This window comes from Hemicordylus capensis, chromosome 6, assembly GCF_027244095.1.
Source record: "Hemicordylus capensis ecotype Gifberg chromosome 6, rHemCap1.1.pri, whole genome shotgun sequence".
Taxonomy (NCBI): Eukaryota; Metazoa; Chordata; class Lepidosauria; order Squamata; family Cordylidae; genus Hemicordylus; species Hemicordylus capensis.
The window spans coordinates 55,203,071-55,228,684 of record NC_069662.1 but is presented as its reverse complement, the minus strand read 5'-3'; the positions used below and the strand labels follow the sequence as shown (position 1 = coordinate 55,228,684).

Below are 25,614 nucleotides of genomic sequence, written 5' to 3'. Positions count from 1 at the left end.
GTTCTTCCAAGGGAACACCACTGTATCTCCCAGCTAATAATGCAGAGGGAAAAGAATTTGTTCTTGCCCTTGTAAATGCCCACCGGAATTTGCTGAGTGTAATATGGGACAAATAATTTGCTGGTGAAAGATCCCATCTAGTTCTTACTCCTTTATAGAATTCTGTCAAAGAGGCCCGGTTATTTTGCAATTCAATATCTGTCAAACGCTGTTTTACTATTCTTTTCGCATTTGACAAGTCTAACTCCAGCAGTTGTTCAGGGTCTAATCCTAGAGCAGCAAGCTTTTTACTGACTACAGTGTACCACTGCGGTTGTGGGTTTAACGATAGAAACTGAGGAATTAGGCCCACCGGGCGTAGGTGGACTCTCAACCAAAAGTAAATAATTAAAAGCCAGGCACGAGATTCGATCTTTATGAGGCTGGCCTCCATGCGCAGTGTTACATTTGAGGTGCATCTTGTAGTCCCAAAGATAGCTCTCAAAAAGCCGGATTGAATTCTTTCTAGCATGTCAAAGTTTGCATAAGGTCCCAGTTGGATCCCATATAGATGGCATCCTACAAACTCTTACCATTAGCACAAAAAAGAAGGGGAGTTTTTTTGTAAAGGGAGAAAGGAAAATGAGCCTTGAGAACACCAGTTTAAGAACATAAGAAGCACTTAATAGTACTACTTCTCTCAAGGCAGGAAACAGAGTTGGGTGATGGTGAAATGGATTAGAAAAAGAAATAATAGCAGATCATTGTTGTTAATGTTACCAAAGCAAATGATTTGGGTACTCTTGTTAGATCTAGCTTTCATTACTTCATGTTGATTTGTATCCGTACCTAGATAGCTCTTATTTCAGGGAGTGGCCATTGCTTCAGTGCTTCTGAGTAAGTGGCCATTGCTTCTGCAGCCCACAGTAACACACAGGAACTATGGCAAGTGCTGGTCAGCCCCAGCTTTCTGATCATGAGCAGAATCTCTTCATGCGTACACTGTTTGTCAAATGTTCAGCACAGAGGTGAGGCTTCTGAGCATGTCAGTGCAAGAGCGGGGCTTGCCATCACAGTCTCGGGGCACTATTCACAGGTGCAGCGTACCTTCTTAAAATAACATGAAGGGGGCTATTGTCTTACTTTAGTTACGCTGTCATGTAATGGTTCAGGCAGACTTAGGCAACACAATACTTTGTCTATGAATTGATTAAGATCATTTTTGTTAATGATATATTTGTTTATTGTTGCATTCCTCTCAGGTGGCAGCTCCACAGAGAACGACTGTGCTTTTGAATCAGAGTATGCTATCCCATCACTCCCAGTACCCGAAGGTATGCAGCACATTCGGATTATGGAAGGCATGTCCCGCTCTCTTCCATCCTCCCCATTACTAACACATCAGTCTATCAGTGTTCGGCTCCAGCCTATGAAGAAATTAACTGGTAAGGAATGTATACAAGTTTAGTGGAGTTGAATGAAGCTTGTTTTCTTCATCACACCCTCCTCAAAAAGCTTGCTTCCACAAAACATGTTTGTAATCACTTTGCCTGATAGTGTGTATTGTTGAGAGTAAATTTGCTTTTGACTTGAACTAAGTGCTGTATTCATCTTAGGAATGTTCTGTGAACAGACAGATGAATGAAACAAAGACTAGAGAACTTTTCCATTCTTTTGAGAAGTATTATAGAAGTACACACACTCTTTCTCTGTTCACAACATTCAATCACATTCTGGCGTAATCAAGGAACAGAACAAGGCTAGCTTGGTTCTTAGTGGCTCCTATTATAAATTATATGGGGATAAAGTAAATGGGCTGTAAACTGGGATATAGCTGAGGAGACAAAACCTGCTTCTAACTCCAGGCACTTGGACCACAGAGGCAGAGATCAGGCTTAGCCCTGCAAAAGCCAGAGCTATCCCTCCCAGTTTACCCATGCTAACTGTGCAGAAACACCTTTTAAGTGATGATTCTCTTAAATTTAGCTGGAGGAGAGCAACTGTCCCTCTTCAGCTGCAGCACAGTTTCCCTCCAGTTGCCAGTGTCTATCCTGTGTAGTTTCTGTTTAGAATGTGAGCCCTTTTGGGGGCAAGGAACTGTAGTGTCTTCTTCATAATTCTTTTCCTTGTAAAGTACTATACTTTGCAAACTTTTTTTTAAAAATGGTATATAAATATGTTGAACAATAATAAATGGATGATTTATGGAGAACAGTAAATAATTGCCTCTGTGGACAATGTCAGAGAGAGTTCCAAAATTGTATACCACCGTTGACACTGGATGGTGTAACCACCACCAGCAGGAATCTCAATGGGGTTCCTTTTGTCCCCTCCTGAAGGCAACTCCAGTGTAGTGGTGGAAGGATCAATATATTTTTGTATGTCACTTACCCTCCCACTCCACATCAAAAAGAAACCTAGTTCATGAAGGGGAGATTGAGGCAATGCAGAATGCTGCCTCTTTTCCTTTGGAATTCACCTTTGGAATTTGGTGGTGGAAAAATAAGCTGCTTACGGTCTTGAATTAAGGAAACCATGGAGAAGGCCAAGGCAGGCCTGGCCTCATTCTTTTATCTTCCTGAGGCAAGATGGGTGCCTCATTCTGACCTTGATGATGGGTGGGAAATTGGTTGGAGAAAGGATTAGAACCTCTCTATTTCTCCTCCTGCCCAACCAATCACACTTGACAGGACTTTAGCACAGGGATTCTCAGTGTTGGATCCCCAGATGTTATTGGACTTCAATTCCCATAATTCCCAAACAAAGTCCACTGGTGCTGGGGTTTATGGGAGCTGAAGTCCAATAATATCTGAGGACCCAGTGTTGAGAATCCTTGCTTTAGCTGGTGGTTGTTAATTGGGGCTATCATTCAATTAAAGAAACCTGTTGATTAATCATGAGACTCTTAGTTGATTAATGAATTTGATCTACATAGATTTGCATGTTTTTTTCTGAAGGAAAAAATCATTTTCCCTCCGATTATGCATTCATGTAACAGTATGAGTGTGCAATTTGATTTGACCTCAAATCGATGTGGGTCGAATTGAGGGCAATTTGCTGATTTGATCTCGAATCAAATCACCCTCAAAATAGATCTGATTTGGGATTGAAGAGGATCACCCCCAATTAGATTCAGGTGATGATGCAAGTGCCATTTTGAGGTCCATTTTGCTGGAAAAACAGGCCTCAAAAGAGTGCCATTTTCCCCAGGAGAACTGGTCTATCTACTGGGGTTGGTAGACCAGTCCTCTGCTTTGGACGTAACGTGTCAGTGCGCCTCAGAGGACTGGTCTACCCGCCCAGAATCTGATTCATGCACACCCCTATGCAACAGATACATCTTAAACAGCTGTCAGTCAGGGGCGTAACTACTATTAGACAAGGGGAGGCGGCTGCCTGGGGGCCCCCACGCCTCAAGGGACCCCCCAGAGGCAATTCACATGAGGCAAGTCACATGACTATATATTGTGAAGTGTGTGTGTGTGTATCAGCGAGGTGCCCATTTTAAAATTTTGTCTCTGGGCCCACTCCAGCCTTGTTATGCCCCTGCTGTCAGTACTTCTTGCTTCAAATTTTCTTGTGGTTTGAACTTGTTCCAAAAGATGGTAAAGGTGTGCTGCAGGATGCCAACAATGACAAATTATTACTTTTCATACCTCCCCAAAGTCCATTATAATATGTACACATTCATTAGCATGGCACACGCTGTACCTGAGCTTGCTTTACTACTCTTCTTATCAGGAAAATTTCTGTTTCTAGTATTTTGCAGTTAAAATCTGAGCAGTAACTTTCAACTAACTAAATTTATAAACAATGTTTAATAAGATAATGGCTTTATAAGACTTGATCTCTTTGGATCTGTTTGGGTAGAAACACAGTTCTTGCTTCTGACCAGTGTTTTTTTTTTTTTGGTTGTTTAATCTAAAGAATAGTAGACACATCATGTGATATAGGAGCTTACTTTTCTTGTAAAAAATAAACGGAGTTGTGTAAAACCATCTAGACCAGGGCTGCTTAACTTCGGCCCTCCTGCAGATGTTGGCCTACAACTCCCATAATCCCTGGCTATTGGCCACTGTGGCTGGGGATTATGGGAGCTGTAGTCCAAAAACAGCTGAAGGGCTGAAGTTGAGCAGCCCTGATCTAGACCCAAAGTCTTTTTAGAGTTTAATGCCTTTGGTGTATTCTTTATTAGATGAGAAAATAGCTTATCTAATGTTATTTGATATACCTCTGTTAGTCTAGGAATATTTAAGAAAGCTTTAATATTTACCTGTTTAGGGTTATCTGTCTGGTACAATTTTTATAACTAGCAAAGTCTTGAAATATTATTGACTGCTAACTGAGCAAAGAGGAACTTTTTAAAAATGGTGATTCTCTTTATTGAGCAGGGAGACAGCAACTGACCCTATCCATCCCCAGCACAGCATCCCTCCAGTGACTGTTGCTGGTGTCTGTCTTCTGCTTATTTTTTTAATATTTTGAGCCCTTTGGGGACAGGGAGCCATGTTTATTAAATCATATTTACGTAAACCGCTTTGGGAGCTTTTGTTGTAAATTGGTGTGTATATATTCGTCATATTCATATTTACATACAGTTTGTTTACATACAAACAGTTTCCTTTCTATATTAATGAAATTTGAAGTTCTAGCAACGAAACTAATAAGTTTGCTAATAGTGTTTGCAGTACACTTCCACATTCTTATACTTTTTGTTTAGAATGTAATTATACAGGCACAGTAGTTTCTTTATAGTTAAATAGCAATAGCAATAGCAATAGCACTTACATTTATATACTGCTCTATAGCCAGAGCTCTCTAAGCAGTTTACAATGATTTCGCATATTGCCCCCAACATTCTGGGTACTCATTTTACCGACCTCGGAAGGATGGAAGGCTGAGTCAACCTTGAGCCCCTGGTCAGGATCGAATTTGTAACCTTCTGGTTACAGGGCGGCAGTTTTACCACTGCACCACCAGGGGCTCCTTAAAGTAACAGTTTAAAAAATATTTGTTTGCATTGCTATATTCATTAAGTGGTTTAAGAAGCTGCAGGAGAAAGTAGAAGTAGTATTTTGGGTAAGAAACCCCCTCTCTGTGAAGGATTCTAATGTCAGGGTGTTTGGGCAGCCATTTCCAGATTGGGATATTTTCCTCAAGAACTGTCATGGCCAAGAGATTCAGCAACAAAATAGCAGTTGGTATATCTGAGGATTGTGGAGAAACTTATAAACATATTTAATCCCTTCTCACAGTAACTCTTGTGTCTATCACCAGAAGCCATAGAAGACATAACTGGAGGTGAAATCCTTCCCAGATTATTATATTTTATATATTTTAATATATTTTATTTTATTTTATTTTATTTATTTTATTTTATATTATTAATATTATATTCATATTATGTTATTATTATATTTTAAATGTATAGTACGTTGTCTTGAAAGGGAAATTTAAAAGTTAAAAAGGTAAAGGTAAAAACAAGTACCTAGCTAATTTTAATTCTCCATGTCTTTGATTTATGTCCTAGAACATATTACAATAAAAAATAGCGTGTCCGTTATAAGGTGCATATTTCCATTCTATTGTTACTCTTCTTGCTTTTAAGTCCCCTTTTATAAATATTTAACAAACTTCAGAATCTAACATCTGTTCTGTAATTTTTAATGGAAGCTTATGTAGTATCCCAGTCATAACATTCTTTGTTTTAGAAATAGTAGCAGCTGCATGACAAATTTGTCCCACAAAAGAGGATTTCAGAAATCTTTGTGTTTTCTAATACGAGTGTCTGGATATAAATGATATATGTTATATTTTGTGTTAGACTTTTTTCTAACTCCATCTTTTAAATTGATTAGTTAAGATTACTCCCTCCTGTAGTAGCAGTATTTTAAAAATAATTAACAGTCTCTTAAAAAATTGTGGCCTGATTGAGGGGCACCTTTCTAGCTGATCAAAAGCCTTTTAATTGACCAACTGGTTGACTAAACTTTGCAATTTTATCATTCTAGACCACTCAGCTGGCATGGGAATTTGCAGTTTTATCAATAATCTTGAAGTTGGTTTAGTCAACCGTGAGTTCAGCAGTCACATATGGAAGAATCTCAATGAGATATAACAAAGTCATGTTTCCACACCTGCCCCTACAGCTTGTGCATAAGCAGCACCGCAGGCCATTACAGAGAAGGGGAGGCCCTGTGCATGTTTTCTGTACCCCTATCTAGCTCTCTCTACTTCAATGCAGGGGTTCTGGTCCTATAAAAAGCATGATGTATTGAATTCATGCATACTGAGAGGAATAGACTTCGTTATGGGGATCCCAATGCATGCAAGCACTGAACCCAGAACGAGCACAAACCTGTTGGAAGTTACTAGTATGTAAAACACATTTATGTTTTGAAATATAGTAGTGCGAATACGACAAATATTTATATACCGTTTTTCAATAAAAGTTCCCAAATTACATAGGAATGAATGAATGAATGGATGAATGAATGAATGAATGAGTAAATAAATAAAGTAGCTCCCTATCCCCAAAGAGTTTGTAGTCTAAAAATGAAACATAAGATAGATACTAGCAACAGCCACTGCAGGGATACTTTGCTGGGGATGGATAGGGCCAGTTGCTCTCCCCCTGCTAAATAAAGAGCTTCACCTCTTTAAAAAGATGCCTCTATGCTCAGTTAGCAGGGGATTATGGTAAGATAACTATAGGTTTGCATGTTTAAACAATCTTAACCAAATTGTATATAGGTTGTTTGAAAGAGATTTGGGCACAATTAAGGTATGTTTGTCACAAATAAGAGATTTTGCATATTGTATTAATGTGCAAAATGTAATCAACAAAAGGTGCTTCAAAGGATCATTTTGACTGTGAACTATTTTCATTCTAAACTGACTGCTTTTGCTGTTTCTCAGTGATGTTGGCCAAAAGAGGTGCTGCAAGAGGTGTGCCAGAGTGTGAGAATAACCAAAGACTTGAGGTCTCTAGTCAGCAAATTGGCTCTCTAATGTTATTTTTCTGCCCTGGGGGCGGGGGGGGGGATTCATAATGAGAAAAAATTATAATATAAAGATTTATGACAGAATCTTTATATTGATAGACTATCAATGACAGACTGCCTTACTTTGTTTAAGATAGTCTTGTATGTCCTGACATTTTTTTCATTTCATTTCATGGGAAAGTTCCTTTTCCTGGAAGTAAATGTTTGATGCTGCAGTGAAGCTAGTAGACTGACTAATTTTGTAAAATGTGCAAACCAGACATTATCAGACTCTTTTCCAAAATTATACTGAATTTTGAGGCAGATGATGGTTATTCCCTGTCCCTTCCTTAGAGGGCTTTATGTAATTCAATGAATTTTTTTCCTGAAAAAAACAAGGAGATTCTTGAATAAAACAAATTTGAGTTTAAAGGGAAAAAACCTAAAATTCACTCATTTACCAAACTGTGTGCAAATAGTTAAGCTACCTTGATTTCTGTGCCATGTAAGTAAGTACATAAATTAAACAATATATAAGTAGTAAGCAAGTTCTACATCTACACATATTGTGCTTGGTTATAACTTTCCAATACTTTCTCTTGATCCTTCCACTCCAGTTCTTCTGCATGTAGAAGCCACAGTGAAGTTGCGGCTGGTGGTGTGTAAATCTTTAAGAAGATTCAATTAAAAAAAATTTTTTAAGCTTTTGGTTTACAGGGATAATTATGTAGAATATGTACAAGGATAGATACATTTATAAATTTTCAACATCTGTTTCTGACAACCAACTCTAACAAAGCTTATTTTGTATCGGTGCCATTGTATCTAGCCCACATGAAATCATGTAAGGCAAGTAATGGATCAGTGTGTGCTACGTGGCCATTGCTCCCATAGTGTGTCACATCAAAGAGCAGGATGAATCAAGATACCTTCCTGCCTGATTTAAGTATTACTTTTAAATTATTTTATTAAGAAGATCGATAAGACTTCTGAGATAGATAAATGAAAGCTGCTTCCCTTGGGAAGTTCTCATCTTCCTTGCTCATTATTCTGCTGAACCTTGATATCTCACTAAAGATGTTCAAGATAAAGATATCTGGATGTTTTGGTGACAAAGTGCTCTCTTTTGAAACATTTGGTATTAAAGGATTTTTGAACAAGAAATGGCATAAAGGTTCCTTGTGTTGAGAAATACTATTAGCTCTTCTCCTTTTGTTTGGTTCTTTCCCTACATGTCCCATCCCCTGACTACTATGAGGCAATGAATCTGGTGGGTTTAAATTTTTTTTAAAAAAATAAAAGAGTGCATAAGATTTGCTGGTCAAAAATTTGGTGCACACAAAAAGAGCATTTAAAGGAAGGCTGACCTCTATTAGCATTGTTGGACTCATGTGTCATGTAATTTGATTTTAAACATGGCTAAGCTGTTTCATGTCCTATTTTTCTATGACTGTGCTGGGTAAGATAAATGCTATCTTGTTCTGACCTAACTTTGGAATGGCTGGCTGCCTTTTAAATATTTCATTTATTAAGATAGGCAACAAAAATCTGTAGAATAGGATAAAATAGAACAAAATATATCATACTGACAAAATAAAGCAATATATTTTAATTTTGTTTCTCACCCTTCCTCCCAAGAGCTTAGAACAATATACATGGGTTTATCTGATTATTATCCTCAAAGCTACCCTGTGAGATAGGTTAGTAACTTTCTAAGGCCATCTAGAGCAGGGATTCTCAATGTTGGGTCCCCAGATGTTATTTGACTTCAACTCCCATAATCTCCAACCTCAGTGGCCTTTGGTCAGGGATTATGGGAGTTGAAGTCCAATAACATCTGGGGACCCAGCATTGAGAATCCCTGATCTAGAGCACAGGTCTTCAACTTATGGGGGACAGATCTGCTACAACAGCTATTCTGTTGTTTGTAATGGCAGACTAGTGATGTCTCCCCTGACTCCTTCACTCCAACTTCACCATCCCCTGTCATTTTGGGCCTGCCCCCATCCCCCCACCAAACTTTGTCACTCTGTGTAAAAATTGAAAATAGGCAGCTCAGGCCCATGTTGGCCTAGCTTCAGGCAGCAGTAGTTTCACCAGTGGTGTTGTTGCTCATCAGATTCATCTTGGTTGGTTCAGTGTTCCAGTCTCTATCGTGGCAGGCAGGCTGGTTGCTTACCATGCTTCACTTCAGTGTTTCAGTGGGTCAGATAGGGCTGAAGTGGCTGGGTCAGATTACATTCCCCTAGCCTTAAGCCAGAAGCCCTGATGTATGCTGCAGCAGGTCAGTCAGGAACAGGGTCCAGAGAGGAGAGAGACTAGAGGCAGAGGAGAAAGACTAGACTAGACTATGATCCTCCCCATCTCTAGCAATTTTCAAAAAACACGTGAAAACCCTTCTTTTCACCCAAGCTTTCTCAGCTTCCTAAATTGTGGGGTTTTTAATTTCTGGTTTATTTTAAAATTCAAAACCCGATTTCGGGGGGTTTAATCACTGTAATTTTTTAATTGTTGTTTTAAAATGTTTTTAAATTGTTAGTTGTTATATTGTTTTTTAATTTGTTTTAGCTCTTTACTGTTTTTGTGGTGTGTTTTAATTGTAAACCGCCCTGAGCCATTTTGGAAGGGCGGTATACAAATCAAATAGATCGATAGATAGATAAAAATAGAGGGGCAGGGGGAGGGAGGGAGAGAGCATATTTGTATAGAAGGAGAGAGGGTGTGTGCACAATGGGTAAATGACCTTGAAATACTTAATTGCTTGACTATATGAGTGTTTTGAGTGAATGCATTGTCTGTGGCCAAGTTGAATGATGTGCTTTGCATTGATTTTGTGTTCTCTGTTACAGTTACTGATAGTCACTCAGTGTTTTTCATATGCAAAATGGGAAACTATTTTCTACATTTCTATTTTATTTTATTTATTTACCACCTGAATCCAAAGGCTCTAGGCGGTTAGAACTAATATCCTGCCTATGTCTGTAAGCTGGTTTCACCTGCTTGAATTATTTACTTTTACTCCTTGCATTGTGCTTGTGACAAAGTTGGATTGTGTGAGGTTGGCCTGAAGTTAGGAACAGATGTATTGCTTGGTAGCAAGAGGCTTTTAAACACATTGAGTAGTTGTACACCTTGATGAATCAAGTAATGTCTGTGTGCTCTGCTCCACTACTTCTTGGCTCCTTTCCTGGGTGCAAGGCTCTAGTTCTTTAGTGGAGATCTCCCCAATGGCACACAAACTCTTGGAAGTGGGTCCTGTGTTGGAGACTGAGGTTGAAACAAATTGAAAACCACTGGCAAAGTGAAAGCCTATTGGGTTTCAAGGATAAGTGAGGATTTGAATCCTGGTTTCCCCCGTCAAAGTCCAGTGCTCTGTCTGTTGCATCACAATGGCTCTGAGTGATGGCCTTCATTGAGGCCTTTGATGAAAGGGGGAAAGATTATGCTTTTGATTATATAATCATGGTGTGTTTCCTACAACAGTGTATATGTTTTAGACCAGTTAGTGTTCCAAATGCTGGACTCAAAGTAGTTGCACTGTCAGGCTGATGTTCATAGTAGGGATAGAAAAACTGTTTGTTTAATTAAACATGTAGATGAAATTGTATTGTGTGTTTAATATTTAACATGTATTAAAAAGCCATTCATATCTTGTAAATTTGTGTTCTCTTTATATAAAACAAAAAGAAAGGGGTTGGGTGAGGTTAGAGAACTAGTGAGAGGAGTGTGCATATGGAAAATAAGTTCTGCACATTTGTTCTCTCAAAGCTCTGTCCCTGTGAGCTTTAATCACGGAGTGATTCCTTTTCTCCTCTTGGCCATTCCCCTGCTAGGTGTGCATTAGTCTCCTCCTTTCTTCATCATTAACATCTGTGTTGTCATTAATTGTGCTGCCTCCTCTGCAGATGTAGTTGATCTAGTTTTCTGTGTGGCTTTACAAGGCTGCAATGCCATCTGGTGACCAACCTGTTGCGTGTTTTTTCCAGCATCCACCTCTACAGATATGTCTAGTGAGAGAACGGTGAATAGACTTTTCAGAGAGCTCACTGGCACTCTATGCAAGCTTTCATCAAGACCACATTTGAAGAAAGTGGGGCTACATGAGAATGGGGAGAGAAGTGAGTGTAGGCTCCCATAATTTAAGGACTTGAGAAAGAAGCAAATGCTGCCACAACAGGCATTCAGTAGAGGAAAGTGTGGAAGCTGAGGGGGTGTGACTTTGGTACCCCAGTAGGCCTGTTAATGGCCCTGAGCTACAGCAAATCTGCTCCTGCTAGTGTCTACTTCTGCTCTTCCTTCCTTCTTCAATCTTTCATCAACCGTGGCAGAAGCATCTTCAGGTCTTTCCTCTTGGCTTTACCTCCAAATCCAGCAACATGGTTCAATCTTCCCTATCTCTACTTTGTCTTTTTATTCTTTCTAGCTTTTCTTCTTTAGTCCATAGTGCTTTCTTTCGGTTTTGCATTTTTCCTTTTTGTCTCTCCCCCCGCCCCCATATTTGTTTATCTTGGCCACCGCAGATATCCTATGGCTACTAAAACAACCTTCTAGCACCGCACTTTGTGTGCAAGCAAAATACCTTCACCCGGTCACTCTGTCTTGTTTGTTTGGGAGAGACTCACCAAAATGACTCCTCCTCCATTTTTTTAGGTTTTACTAAACAAGCCCATCCCACCTAAGCACATTGCTTTAGGGAAACTAGCACAATTGTAGCAAGCCTGCTAGTGCCTCTGATACTTTGGTGAAGGGCAAACCAGTGGTGATGCAGTCAGAATTTGGCTTATTACCATTGCCTACTGAACTGATGAACCTTGCCCCGATGCCAGAAGTACCATCCTCTATCTTGGTGCTGATCTCAAGCATGTATCTGAAGGCTCTTGCAAGGGCAATATCTACAGTAGCTCCCACGCTGCATGCTCCTTTGCTGGTAGTGAGTAATGACCACATGCAACCTCCAGTGCCAGAGCCTGTGCTCCCCCAGTCACTCCCCCAGAGCCTGTGCTCCCCCAGATAAGCTAAAATTCATGCCCCTCATTTTATGTGCACTCCTGATTGGTATTTCCTTTTGTTCACGAGCCTGGATCGTGACTGAACTTGTGGTTTCCCCAAATTTTGTTCCCCCCCCCGCTTTGTTCAGCTGCATGATACCTGTTCTTTTTGTTTTTCTGTGTCTTTGTGGAAATCCCCACTTGTCCTGTCTATGTTGGAAGGCATAATACTTCCTGAGCAATGACTACCTGCTCAACAGTGTTGGGACATCTTAAGCTAGGAACTGCCTGTGAGTAACAGCGACAGTAAGTTGGACAAAGATGGCCTTCTGTCTCTTTTGAAGCCTAAAGCTTTGTTCAGGCTAAGCAAAGTTTCTTACCCATATTTATCTATACTATTACGATTTCCCCCTTATCAATAAATTCTATACCTCCCCCATTCTGGAATTCAAGTTACACCTCCTTTCCCCCACCTACTGGAAGAAGTACACTCCCTCATTCAGAAAGGAGCCATAGAAAAAGTACATTACAACTGCCACATAGTTTTTTACTCCAAGTACTTTTCTGTCCCCAAAAGAGATGGACTGAAGCCCATCTTAGACCTCAAGATATCAGTCAATTTGACAAATACAGGAGATTCTGTATGGCCGCAACCCCCGCCCCCATCATTCTTAGTCTTCTACTGCTGAATGCATGTTTCACATCTATGGATCTGTGGATCTCTGTTGTGCCTCCTCACCACAAGTACCTAAGATTCTGCATAGTCAGCCATACTTATCAATACAAAATCCTTCCACTTGGTCTGGTATCTGCCCCCTGGGTTTTTACAGAATGCACGTCCGTAGTAGTGGCCCATCTTCGTCTTCATGGGATGAGTCTTCCTGTTTATTGGCAACTGGCTCCTAGTTACACCATCCAAGGCCCAGCTGCTTCTCTGTATAAAGCAGACTCTTCGGCTGCTGAATTCCCTGGGTTTATGCATAAATTACAAAAAATCAAATCTGATCCCCTGCCAATCCATAGAGGTTCTGGGATTCCAGCTCCACCCAAGCTTACCTACCTGCTCAGAGGATTCAGGCAATCTAAGCTTCAGCATGGCAATTCTGCAGTGCAACCAGGCATACCGCCCTATTTGTCCAGTGTCCACTAGGCTTGTTGGCCTCAACAACAGCCATTCTGCTGGTGCATTTCCACATGTGAACACTTCAAACCTGGTTCCTAGACAATTTCAGGCCTCATCCAATACCCTCAGTACAAGATCCTGGGGGTTCATCCAGAGGTAATCTAGGATGTCCTTTGGACAAAAGAATCCAATCTCTCTCATGAAACCCCCTTTCGACAGACCCACCAACCCTCAGCATCACCACTGAGGGTTTTTCCAGCAGAGGTTGGGGAGCACACTTCAGCGGTCTGATGGTTACAGGAACATGGAATTGGATGGAGAAACAAAGGCATGTAAACTACCTAGAGCTGCTAGCCATCTTCAGTGCCTTGAAGGCATTCCAACACTGGCTAGTCAACACCCATGTTCTGATCCTCACAGATGGCATGGTGAACTGTCAAGGGGGCATGGCCTAAAAACCTTTGCTGTACCTCTCAATGCATATATGGTCTTGGTGCATGAGCAGGAATATCTGACCAGTTCTCATCTGGGAAAGTTAATACCCCAGTGGACACTCTGAGCCATCAGAGATGATTTTCTCATGAATGGAAACTGGGCTGGAAGGTCCTACAACCAGTTTTTCTAAAATGGGGGACACCTTATCTGGACCTCTTTGTTACTTCCTTGAACACACAGTGTCCTCTTTTCTGCAGCAGAGTGGGGCTGGATTTAAGATGATTGGGAAAAGCCTTCCTGCTGAATTAGAATCTCTAGTAAGTGTACATATTCCCACCAATTTCCCCGATTCAGAGGATCCTCCAGGAAATTGTCTGAGAGCCTGATGTCTTCTAGTGACCCTGTGGTGGCCAAGACAACCTTGGTTTGCAACTCCCTTAGACCTGTCAAGGCACAAAAATCTACACTTGCCTCTGATTCCAGGCCTCTTGACCGTGGTTTCTGTCTGCATCCGAACCTTGCCTCCCTGCCTCTCACAATTGGGAAGATAGAAATATAATAGAATTCTGTACTCAAGAACAAGTACTGGAGGTGGCCAGGAAGCTTTCCACTCAAAAGTCTTATGCAGCCAAATGGAGAAGTTCAGCCTCTGTTCCCAGGCAAAAGATTTCCCCACTGAATCGGTCCTTCTCTTGATCATCTTGGAATACCTTCTCTCCCTAAAAAATCTGGTTTGGATCACTCTTCTTTGCAAGTGCACTTGCAGTGATTGTAGCCCATCATAACCTGCCTAATCAGTTCTCTCATGAATCTCTTTTTAAAAAAGTAAATCAATACATGTTTTATATGTCCCCTCCTGTGCCTAAGGTATCATCACCATGGGATTTGAACCTAAATTCCAAGCAACTAATGCAAAAGCCAGTTGAGCCCCTGGCACCCTATAATTTAAGATTGCTGTCTCTTAAGACTGCCTTTCTGGTTGCAATTACATTTGCCAGGAGAGTTAGTGAGGTGAGATTTGGCAATGAGATTTGATTCACCATATCTAGTTTTTCATGCTCTGATATTTCTTTCTTCCTAAAGTTGTTTGAGAGTTAACTTATTCCAGGAACTATGCTTGCCTCTCTTTTTTTCTTTATCCCATTTTAGATTCTGAAATGGCTTACCACTCTAGTTGTCAGGAGAGTTTTGACCTCTTACATCGACAGGACCAAGCCTTTCCATAAGTCGCAAGATCTTTTCATCTCATATGCAGAGCCTTCTAAAGGACAACCATTTTCTATGCAGATACTTTCTTCTTTGGTGAAAGAAGCCATAACTCTGTCATACCAGCTAGCTAAGAAGCTACTACCAAGCCCCCTCAGGGCTCATTCTACTAGGGCAATGGCCGTAGTAGACCTCTATGGCCTTTTGTTGTGGGGTTCCTCTGGGTGACATCTGCAAGGCAGTGATGTGGTCTTAGCTTTCTATGTTCATTTGTCACTATGCCTTGTATGTCTTCTCTAGGTCACAGACTACTTTTGAGCTTTCTGTTCTTGGTTTGCTCTTCCTTGAGCCTGAAACCTCCGCCAAGGTAAGGATTGATTGATTGATTGAGTGCCATCAAATCGGTGTTGACTCTTAGCGGCCACATAGATAGATTCTCTCCAGGGTGATCAGCCTTCAACTTGGCCTTTAAGGTCTCTCAGTGTTGCCATTCATTGCTGTCGTAATCGAGTCCATCCGTTGTCCTCTTCTTTCCTTTCCTTCAGCTTTCCCCAGTATTATAGACTTTTCAAGGGAGCTGGGTCTTTGCATAATGTGTCCGAAGTATGATAGTTTGAGCCTGGTCATTTGTGCCTCAAGTGAAAATTCTGGATTGATTTGTTCTATGATCCATTTGTTTGTTTTCCTGGCTGTCCATGGTATCCTCAAAAGTCTTCTCCAGCACCAAAGTGCAAAGGTAAGGATAGCTCACTATTATTCCAAGTGTGATGCACAGAGATCACATTGAAGAAAGGCAACTGTAGCTGTAGTTCTTTGAGTGGTCTTTTGTGCATTCACATGGTCTGCCCTACTGCTCCGCTGCAGCCTTCCAGTGTGTATCCTTCAACATCTTGTGTATGTAGTGATCACTCAGACTGAGGAAGGCAGTAGGAGCAGCCATGGGGCAGGCGGAGTGGATTTAATTTTCCTTATAAGGTAAAGTTCTAGAAGGATCCAAGGCATGGTGCGTAACCCAAGTGTGGTGCACAGAAAACCACTTGAGGAATTACATTTACAGGAAAAAACCCTGTCATTTCAAAAATGTGTGTTCTCTGTATAGAGATAATAGAAAACAAAAGTTACCTGGTGTAATCCTGGCCCTCCTTCCAATTTAGTGTATTTTTGTCCCATTGTTGGTTTGTTTAGCACATTTCTATACCAGGAATGTAGTAGGCCATCAAGTTTTAAGATGCTGTTCACGAATGTGAAGTCAGGAACTGTAAAAATAACTGCCATCCATGTTTTGATCCTGGATGAGCAAGCCAACCTGATATGTATTATGGAAACCTGGTGATATTGATCTATCTTAACCATCTTCTCCAGGTTACATACAGAAAGATAGTTTGTCTGTGATTTTGTCCAGTCTTATTATTTATATGTATGTTGTCACAAGGGAAATGAAGAAATAGCTGCAAATAGTAAATAGTAAATCCTATTTACTAGGATCACACTAATGAAAGCTGCCCTTTCAATGGATTTTCTAGGACCATTCTAGGGTTCACTCTGCCTAAAGTGTATCAAGATGCAATAAGTTAGTGTAACTGCTTAAATGATGCGCAGCATTATGGAGACATAGCGCTGCACTCTGGAGCTCCGATGGACCCCTAAGGCATCCCCAGCACTGTTCAGAAACAGCTGTTGTGCAAGCAGTGCTACTGAAGTCCTCCCCATACACCACAATGGGGGAAATTGTACAAGTGCTGTTTGTGCAAACACTCCTTCTGAACCTGTGTTGGGGATGCCAAGAAGCTGCAGGAACCTTGGGATGCAGCATTACATCGCCATAACACTGTGCATCTAGTAAGCCACTAATTATGTGTCCAGCATGATGAATCAGCTGCACTGATTCCCTTGAACAAGTTGAGTTCTAGATCTATGTGTTCTGGTATCCAGTGTTTTCCTCCAGTAGTGTCATATGTAAAATCCTGATGTATGATCAGCACCTTTTTTCCTGTGTTCTCATCTTCCACATTTTCACCACATTAATAAGAATCCCTTTTTGAACAGAAATTGCCCTCCTGAAAGTAATCACACAAATGGTACATTGCTCACATGAAGCTCTTGAAAAGGTGATTGTTATTTCAGATCTTAGCTTCAGTGCAGTGCAAACCAGATCGATAATTTCTTCATCTTGAAAGGGGAGGACTTTGTCATTTTCCTGCAGCACAATAGGTGGTATTTCTCTTCTGATGCAATGAGATCACTCACACTAATGAGCAAACTGAAGCAGTTTTGATATATTTATCCAACTCGAGAATTTGCTTGTTTGTCTTGAGTTATGGTACTGAACATGAGTCCTCTGCTTCCATTTCTTGGAAAAATATTCAATATTACTAGCCCATTAATTGCTCCATGAAGATTTCATTGCAAACTTTGAGAAACCGTATTACATGATTGAGAAGTTCCAAGTATTTTCAGCACTCCTAAAAGGATTCTTCTAGCCACCTAATAGCACAGTGGGAAAATGACTTGACTAGCAAGCCAGAGGTTGCTGGTTTGAATCCCCACTGGTATGTTTCCCAGACTATGGGAAACACCTATATCAGGCAGCAGCGATATAGGAAGATGCTGAAAGGCATCATCTCATACGGTGCAGGAGATGGCAGTGGTAAACCCCTCCTGTATTGTACCAAAGACAAACCACAGGGCTCTGTGGTCTCCAGGAGTCGACACCAATTCAACGACACACTTTAAAAGGATTCTTAGTTCGTCTACATGTTTACTAGTTTATCTAGTATAGAATGATTTATGGTATGAAACAGACTGTTCCTTGTCTGAAGACAGGACATTTTCAGTTTTGTCTCTAGTATCCTTCCAATATATCTGTTTTTCTCATAATTATTGCTTCATGGACACTGAAGAGTCCTAACAACCTTTTCATCTTCTCATCCTTACAAATGCTACATAGATCAGATATAGCAGAGCTACTACTCTTTAGGATGAGTAGTATCTATGATTGATTAAGTTCTCTGATGCACAAGTATATGCTATTTTAATTTGTATATAGAGTTATTGGAGGATAGAAGATGGTGTAATTTTGCGTTGCCTTCTTGAGTTAATCCTAATTAGGGATGTTCATGAATCATGATTCGCAGCACATCCCCAGCACATTTAAAACAGAGGAAAGCAGGTGCATCCCTGCTCCTCCACTCGCCGGTTGCCATGTGCACGCTGGTGTCGTGTGAGGGCAGCTGGAGGGAGAGTGCCACTGGCATGCAATGATAGCTGCGGGGAGCGCCACCAATAGAGGAAGTGGCAGCAAGTGGAGGTGGTCTGGTCTGTGATCAAACCAAACCGAACCTGGTCCTTGACAGACCAGTTCAGGATTAAGGGGCTGTGCTTATCAAGGGGAATATGGTGAGGATTACAAGCAAAGGAGTGGGGGAATCTTTGAAGAGTCTTCTACAGGGCAACCGGGTGCGTGACAAGAGTGCACCTTTAAAAGTAGATTAAGGTCCTTACTGGCCTGGCAGTGACTACCGCCACTCTTCAAAGCCTCCCTGGGCAGCCCAAGTGCACAGTACTCCCTCCAGCAACCCACCCATGTGGGGACAGCATAGTGGTTGCTGGAGGGAGTGCTTCACACTTGGGCTGTGCCAGGGAGGCTTCAAGAAACAGCGGTGCTGGCTGCCAGGCCAGTAAGAACATTAATCTATTTTTAAAGGTGTCCTCTCGCCACCCTCCCCTGGCCGCCCTTTAGAAGACTTTTCAAGGATTTCCCCACCTCTTTGCTTGTAAAGGGGAGTCCTTACTGAATTCCCAATATAGCTCCTCGAACTGCTAAACCAGTTTGGTTGAACGGACTGGACCAGCTGCTCAGTTTGACGAAACTGGTTCACGGACCAGGGGTTCAGTTTGAAATCAGTCCGAATTTGAACTGAACTTCAAATTTAGGTTCATGGATATCTCTATCTAGAAGACCCTTTCTAAAAGAGAAGTACAAGCATTTTTTACACAAGAAAGGTGAAGATATAGCTAAGGACTATAGGTTTCTTCCTGTTCCTTTGTACCATGATGCAATCTCTTTTGCAGCTCCTTCATAAAATCACACACCCTATTTGTTCATCTAGCATTACTCCACCCACAGTAGACTATTTTTGTGTTTTATGCCTCTCTCCATTTCCACCCCCAACAATTCTCTGAGGACTCCGAGTTGCTTGGCAAAGGAATTGGCTGCATTCCAGGCTTTTACAGGGACAGCTAAGACACCCTGCGGTCTTTTTATTCAAGGCAGCATTATGGGCTCATCTTTCCTGTGAAGAACAGAAAGTGCCTAGCCTGTCTTCAGTTATGACATCCTGATTCAACCTGCCAAAGCAACCAGCTAGCCCTCTGGCCTGTTCAGTCTCTCTGATATTAGAAGGGACGCTTCTGAGGTTTGGCATCTTTACCATCAGCTGAGTCCATCTGCAGCTCCTTCTGCCCCCTCCCACTGGAAGAAATAACCAAGAACCAGGACTGTATTGTACTACCAGGGGCCAGAAGACTCTGCATATCAACATAAGGGCTGCTTTTGTGGGTTGGTAATACCACCAGCCAACCCCATATTCTAATGTTCCTTATGTCTTTTCTCCCTGAACTGGAGGATCTTGACTTTATTGCCTACTGCTGAGGACCAAAAGAAATTGCCCTCCCTCCATGCCAACATATCCCTAATTATATTGTATCTCTATATGGATTCTAATTGTTTGCCTCTTTCATTGCCAATCTTCACTGAAAAGCGGGGTATAAACATATTAAATATATAATTAGGGGATATATAAATACAAAATGTAAACAAACAAACAAACAAACAAACAAAAACACCCCACAAGCCATATTAGCTTATTTTCTGTCAGACATAGCAGTCTGGATTTCAAACCTTATCCATATAGACACTGGTAATTAAATCACTAAATGTATTGTATTTTTTAAAATATTATCAAATATGTATCCTGCCCTTCCTCTAAGGAGCTCAAGGCAGCATATAAAGAGTTATCCTCACAGTAATCCTATGATGCAGGAAATACAATAGTTACTAATTGGCCCAGGGTCTCACAGCACTTCAGGACTGAACAGGGACTAGAATTAAGGTCCCTAGTCCAAATCCATTACATCAGATTTGCTTTCTAGTCAGTAGAATATAAGGTCAGTTTAGGTCTAAATTTGACCAATATGGTCTCTAGTTTTTGTCTTCATAGGTGATTCATTGCCACGACTGGCAAACATGTTCAGTTAGAGGTGGTTGCCACTTAACTGGGTCACCATAATGAAATTCAAGATAGTTGTAATCATTTTTAAAGTCCCTTTTCATGGTTCAAGACTAATTCTAATAACAAAACCAACACTGTATGAACCAAGGAGATCAGTCATAACATTTCTGTCAGAGTAGTGGTGTTGGATTCAAAGATAACTGCAGTGAATTTACAGCTTTTAAAAAATTGTTGGAGGTCTAAAAGAATTGCAGAATTGCTATACTGAGTCTGGTCTGGCATGGTATATCCTTAATGGGAAAATCGCCTTTGGATAATTCGGTAACAGATTTACCCTTATTGCCCTTAAGCAAATCCTGCAGTGAAGGTGATAGCATCACTGAGTCAACTGCAGTGAAGGTGATAGCATCACTGAGTCAACTGAAGCGCAGGAGGTACAACTTGGAAATCTACAGAAATCAATGATTAGTCAAAGTACACCTGCTGAAACTGAATAAATGAACAAGATTTTCATTCAATATAGGCCATTTGCTCCATTAGAATTTGTTATAGCAATATTCTTTATTGTGTTGTATTGACCCTGCACTGCAACATTCCAACAGCTTCAGCTGGTACCATTCTTACTAGAGGTTTTTTAACACAGAAAATACCTTCAAAACTGATAAAAGCACTAATATAATGAGAAGTAAAATAACTATTACAATATGTACCCTGGAATGTGGCTGCGTCCCCAGAACATTGCTCTGGATATTAGCCAGTATCCTGGCACTGATACATTGAAACCACCCATCCATAGTACAGGTATTAAACACACATGAAAATCTCAATTTAACATGAAATATGAATTGAGTAGGAACACATTTGTTAATCTTAAAAACTGAATTGTGGTCATCTATCAAACACATTGAACTTTTGTATGTAAAACTGTTAGCATGAGGGTGGGAAATCTGATGTCTGGGATTAAGCATTGTAAATGACACAATGAGTCATGTATTGTATTATTGTGAGCTTCTTCCTGGACCCAGGGAGTAGGAAGAATCACACACAATAGGATCTAGGAGGTGCCATGCTGTGTATCACCAGGATCGTTCCCTGACCCCAACAGATGATTGTGTGTACTCATATCCTCCAGTTACCTGCAATATGAAACTATTAATATTTATTAGCCTGCTGACCAAGCATCATGGACACTTTTCATCTTGTGCAAAAATGCTGGTTTGCCCAATAACTACTATGCTTTGCTTCTGGAAAGTTCTAGACATTTGTAGTCCAAACCTATACATGTTTGTTTGAAAGTAAGTCCTACTTTGCAGGAGCGTAGCCATAGTTGAACAAGTTGGGGAGACAAATGTCTCTTAGGAAGAGGGGGACCCACCAGCTGAAAGCTTGCTCTTTGCTCTCCCCCTTGTACCTCTCTGAAGAAGGACGAGGAGGAGAGAGACTAGTGTTCTCTCTAATTTTTTTTCATCTGTGTGTGGAATGAGTTTTGTTCTGGGCAGCAGTATCAAGGCAGTTTATGTGCACAAGCATTCAGAGTGGGATCTTCCTGATTAAACCTGAGCGGGATCTAAAATGAACTGAGCAGACATTAAAACGTGTGAGCGCACACCCTAGAGGGAACATGGACAGAGACCCATCTTCACTTTTTGCCCAAGGCTCTTTCCAACCTTGCTACACCCTGATACTTTGTTCCATAGGACTTCCAAAAATGTGCTTATAACTGCAGCTTTATCCTTCACATAAAGCCCTCTTCAGATGTTGTTTTAAAAGGACAGTGTGCTCCCATACACCATCCAAAGTGGCAACGGAAGTCCCGCCCCCGGCATATTGATCATTCCCCCTCACTCCCCCTCCCATGATGCTCATGCAGTATTCATCTGAAGGGTTGGATGCTGTAGGTGTGATGGGTGCTTCTGTGATCAGCAGGTTCAGGCGTCCAAGTCTGCTGATCATAAAAGTGCCCTCCATCATGCCTACAGCATTTGCCTCCGTTGATCATATTTGTATACTACCTGACATCCCTGGGCAGTGTACATAAGTTAAAATACAACAGATATAAAACAGGACAAAATGATTAAAACAATTTTACAATATAAAATAAACCATTTAAAATTAAGTTTATTAAAAGCCTGAGAAAACAGGTGAGTCATAAGGATCTTTTAAAAAACAGCCAGAAATGGAGAAGCTCTGACTTTTCTTTTCTTTTTTCCCCCCAAATTTGTAGACCGCCCCAAACTTCCATCTTTGGGGGGTTTTTTTTGTTGTTTTTTTTACAACAACATATAACAGATTAAAAATGAAAACCTTGAAACAATTTAAAACCATGGTCCAGTTTAAAAGCTTGGGTGAAAAAAATAAGTCTTTTAAAAGTTGTCCAAGATGGGTAGGCTCTTATTTCAGCAGGGAGTGCATTCCAGAGTCTTGGCGCAGCAACAGAGAAGCCCATCCCTGCATAGCCACCAGAAACGTTGGTGGCAACTGCAGACAAACCTCAGCAGATTATCTCAGTGGGAGGTGAGGCTCATAGCAAAGAAGACATTATCTTAAATACCGGGGCCTACATTGTTTTGATCAGCTGTGGTGGTGCAGCAGGGAAGCAGCTTGCCTAGGGAGCAAGAGGCTTTTAGTTTGAATCCCTGCCTGTGTGCTTCCGAGACTGTGCCTAGTAAATATATATTTGTAGTCACCTGTTTCGAGCAGCAGCCATATAGGAAGGTTCTGGAGGCGGATGCTGATTTCAGTGACAATGGCAAAGGCATCATCTCTTTCTGTGCGAAAGGAAGGCAATGGTAAACCGTTCCTGTTTGAGGCGGTCTACAAGAAAACCACATGGCTCTGTGGTCACCAGGAGTCGACACCAATTCAACGGCACAATCTTTCCTTTTCCAAACTATTTTGACAGGGAGTGCATTCCAGAGTTCTGGGGCAGCAACGGAGTCTTGAGTAGCCACTGAATGAGCTGGTGGTAAGCATAACTGGAACTTCCTAAATGATCTTTAGGCAAGAAAGAACATAGGAGCATAGGAAGCTGCCATATACTGAGTCAGACCATTGGTCTATCTAGCCAGTATTGTCTACACAGACTGGCAGTGGCTTCTCCAAGGTTGCAGGCAGGAATCTCTCAGCCCTGTTTTGGAGATGCCAGAGAGGGAACTTAGAACCTAGATGCTCTTCCCAGAGCAGCTCCATCCCCTAAGGGGAATATCTTACAGTGCTCACATGTAGTCTCCCATTCAAATGCAACCAGGGTGGACCCTGCTTAGCTAAGGGGAAAATTCATGCTTGCTATCACAAGACCAGCTCTCCCAGAAGGTTTGTGATCAAGGAGGCACTATCTTCAATCCACTGGAACCAAGCTGTTAAGGGCTTTATAGGTAACTAGTAATTTTAAGCCCGTTGAAATAACGGGTGCTAGTAGGATTGTATAGATACGTTTGTTAGATCCTACTGAGAGTACTGACCCACTCTTCCCCCTTCCTCCACACCCCACACTCTTGGACACCCGTGGTGTCCCGCGCTTCTTTCTGACGCCAGGAGGAGACAGAGTTAAGTGTAGGCATCAGAGAAGCTGAGTCTGGGGTTTGCAGGCGGCTTTGGCAGCCTCAGGGAGGCTGGTGTGGTTCGGGTGTCAGGCCGGTCTAGGATGGACTCGCGAGTGTCAGAACTGTTCAGGGGCTGCTGCCAGCCTGTGGGGAGTGGGAATGGCGGGGCTTTGCGTGGCCGCTCTGGCAGCGGCTGTGGCTCCGCTGGCGGCGGCGGCACTTCTAACGGGCGGAAAAAGAACGGGCGACACCGGGGAAGCAAGGCCAACAACCCCACCATACCTGGCACCGGAGCGGTGATGAGTGTGGGACTTGGCTGGGAGAACATTGTGTGGAGGGCGTCCCTGGGCCCACTTGGCCCTCCTCCGCCTTGCGGCCTGGGCCTCCGCCTGCTCTGGCTGAGGCTGCGGCTCTGCCGCCGCCTCAGCCGTTCCGGGTTCTCTGGCCGAGGCCGCAGCTCCACCACCGCCTCAGCCGGCTTCCCTCGCCACCTCCTTCCGGGTCATTTGGCTGCTGTGGCCGAGGCCGCGGCTCCGCCACCGCCTCGGCCATTCTGTGTCCTCTGGCTGAGGCCGCGGCTCCCCCGCCGCCTCCTCCTCCCGCCTGGCTTCGGTGGCTGCCGCTTCTCCTCGGCAGCTGCTTCTCCTCCTCCAACATGGCTGCCTGGTGCCTGCGGCCGTATCTTTCTCGGACGTTCTGGGCATGCGCTCTGCGCATGCCCAGAACGGCCGAGAAAGACACAGGCACAGAGACACGGTAGCACACCTAAGCCTTTTATTATAGAGGATAACCTCCACTTTGTATTTTGCTTGAAAACAATATTGGTTACCAGTGCAGTTCTTTTAAGATTGGTGTTATATAGTCTCTTTGGGTTATCCTGGAGATCAGTATGGCTGCTGCATGCTGCACCATTTGTAGTTTTCAGAATACATACAAAGACAGCCTCACGTACAGTGCATTATAGTTATCAGCATTACTCTTCAGACAAATAATGTGTGATCGGCACAGGAAGGAGAATGAGGAAGAATGATTGACATGCCAGGGAGGAGTGCCCATGGGGCTTTTCTTTCTGCATTGGACAGTGTAGTAGTCCTTTTAAAATAATCTCTGAAGAGGACTTAAGTGATCTTGTTTACAATCCTTACAGAGAGCCAAACAGAAATCAGCCTCCTGTCTCTAAGCAGAAATTATGTTGCAGTGCATGTAGGCAGCATAATAAAAGGTTTTAGAGTTTTAATTATTTTCAACATTTCTATTCAACCTTTCTATAAAGATACTCAAGGTGGCAAATAGTGTACAAAGATTAGATCAACAAATCCAAAGTTGTTATATGTATTTATAATCCACTCTTCTTCCAAGGAGCCCAGAGCAGTGTACATGGTTAAAGTTTATCCTCACGATAACACCCCTGTGAGGTAGGTTAGGCTGAGAGTTAATTGACTGGCCGAGTCACTCAGTGAGCTTCATGACTGAATGGGAATTTGAATTCAATTCTCTCTGTTCCTAGTCCAATACTCTAACTACACCATATTGGTTCCAATTACACTTGAACACATAAACTTCAAAAGCAGTTCAGTCAGTGGTAACTGGAGTGTTGTTTAAAAGGCTGTGCCCAAAAGGTTCCACTGAAAAAGTAGATCTTGGCTGTTGCCAAAAAGGTGAGCAATAGTGGGGCCAGACTCAATTCATTCAGCAGGGCTTTCCAGTGTCTCAGTGCCACAACAGACAAGGCCTTCCCTCAGCATTACCTGTTATGCTTGAGACTGTGAGGAGACCTGAAGGAAGGTCCTGGAAGATCTCAAGGGTCAGGCAGATTCATGTGGGTGAACGCAATTCCTGAGATAGTCTGATTTCAGGCTGTTGAGAACTCTAGATGTCAAAACTAGCACTTTTAAGTGAGTCCTGAAAGCAGCTGATAACCATATAGATTGTACAGCAATGCTGTATGCTATAATATTCCCAAATAACAATATATGTTAACAATACTATAATATTGACTCTATATGTTCCGATTTTACCTGTTCTAGCGCAGCCTGGCAGCTGCATTCTCAACCAAAAGACATTTCTGAATTGTCTTTAGAGTCAGTCCTACATTATACCCCTAGCTTTTTACTGTCTGTTGTTATA

The 25,614-nt window shown here is 41.9% G+C and overlaps 1 protein-coding gene across 16 annotated transcripts in view; it reads left to right on the top strand.

Annotated features, from left to right (window-relative positions):
- The window catches only part of TANC2 (tetratricopeptide repeat, ankyrin repeat and coiled-coil containing 2), a 441,341-nt gene that overhangs the window by 226,004 nt on the left and 189,723 nt on the right, over window positions 1-25,614 (top strand). For 14 of the 16 annotated variants that reach the window (XM_053259180.1, XM_053259181.1, XM_053259185.1 and 11 more), the window contains one exon: window positions 1,242-1,424. In XM_053259180.1, coding sequence (XP_053115155.1) covers window positions 1,242-1,424 — 183 coding nt within the window. Of the gene's footprint in view, window positions 1-1,241; window positions 1,425-25,614 lie in introns of those variants that run through there. The other 2 variants (XM_053259178.1, XM_053259189.1) reach the window with 2 other exon arrangements.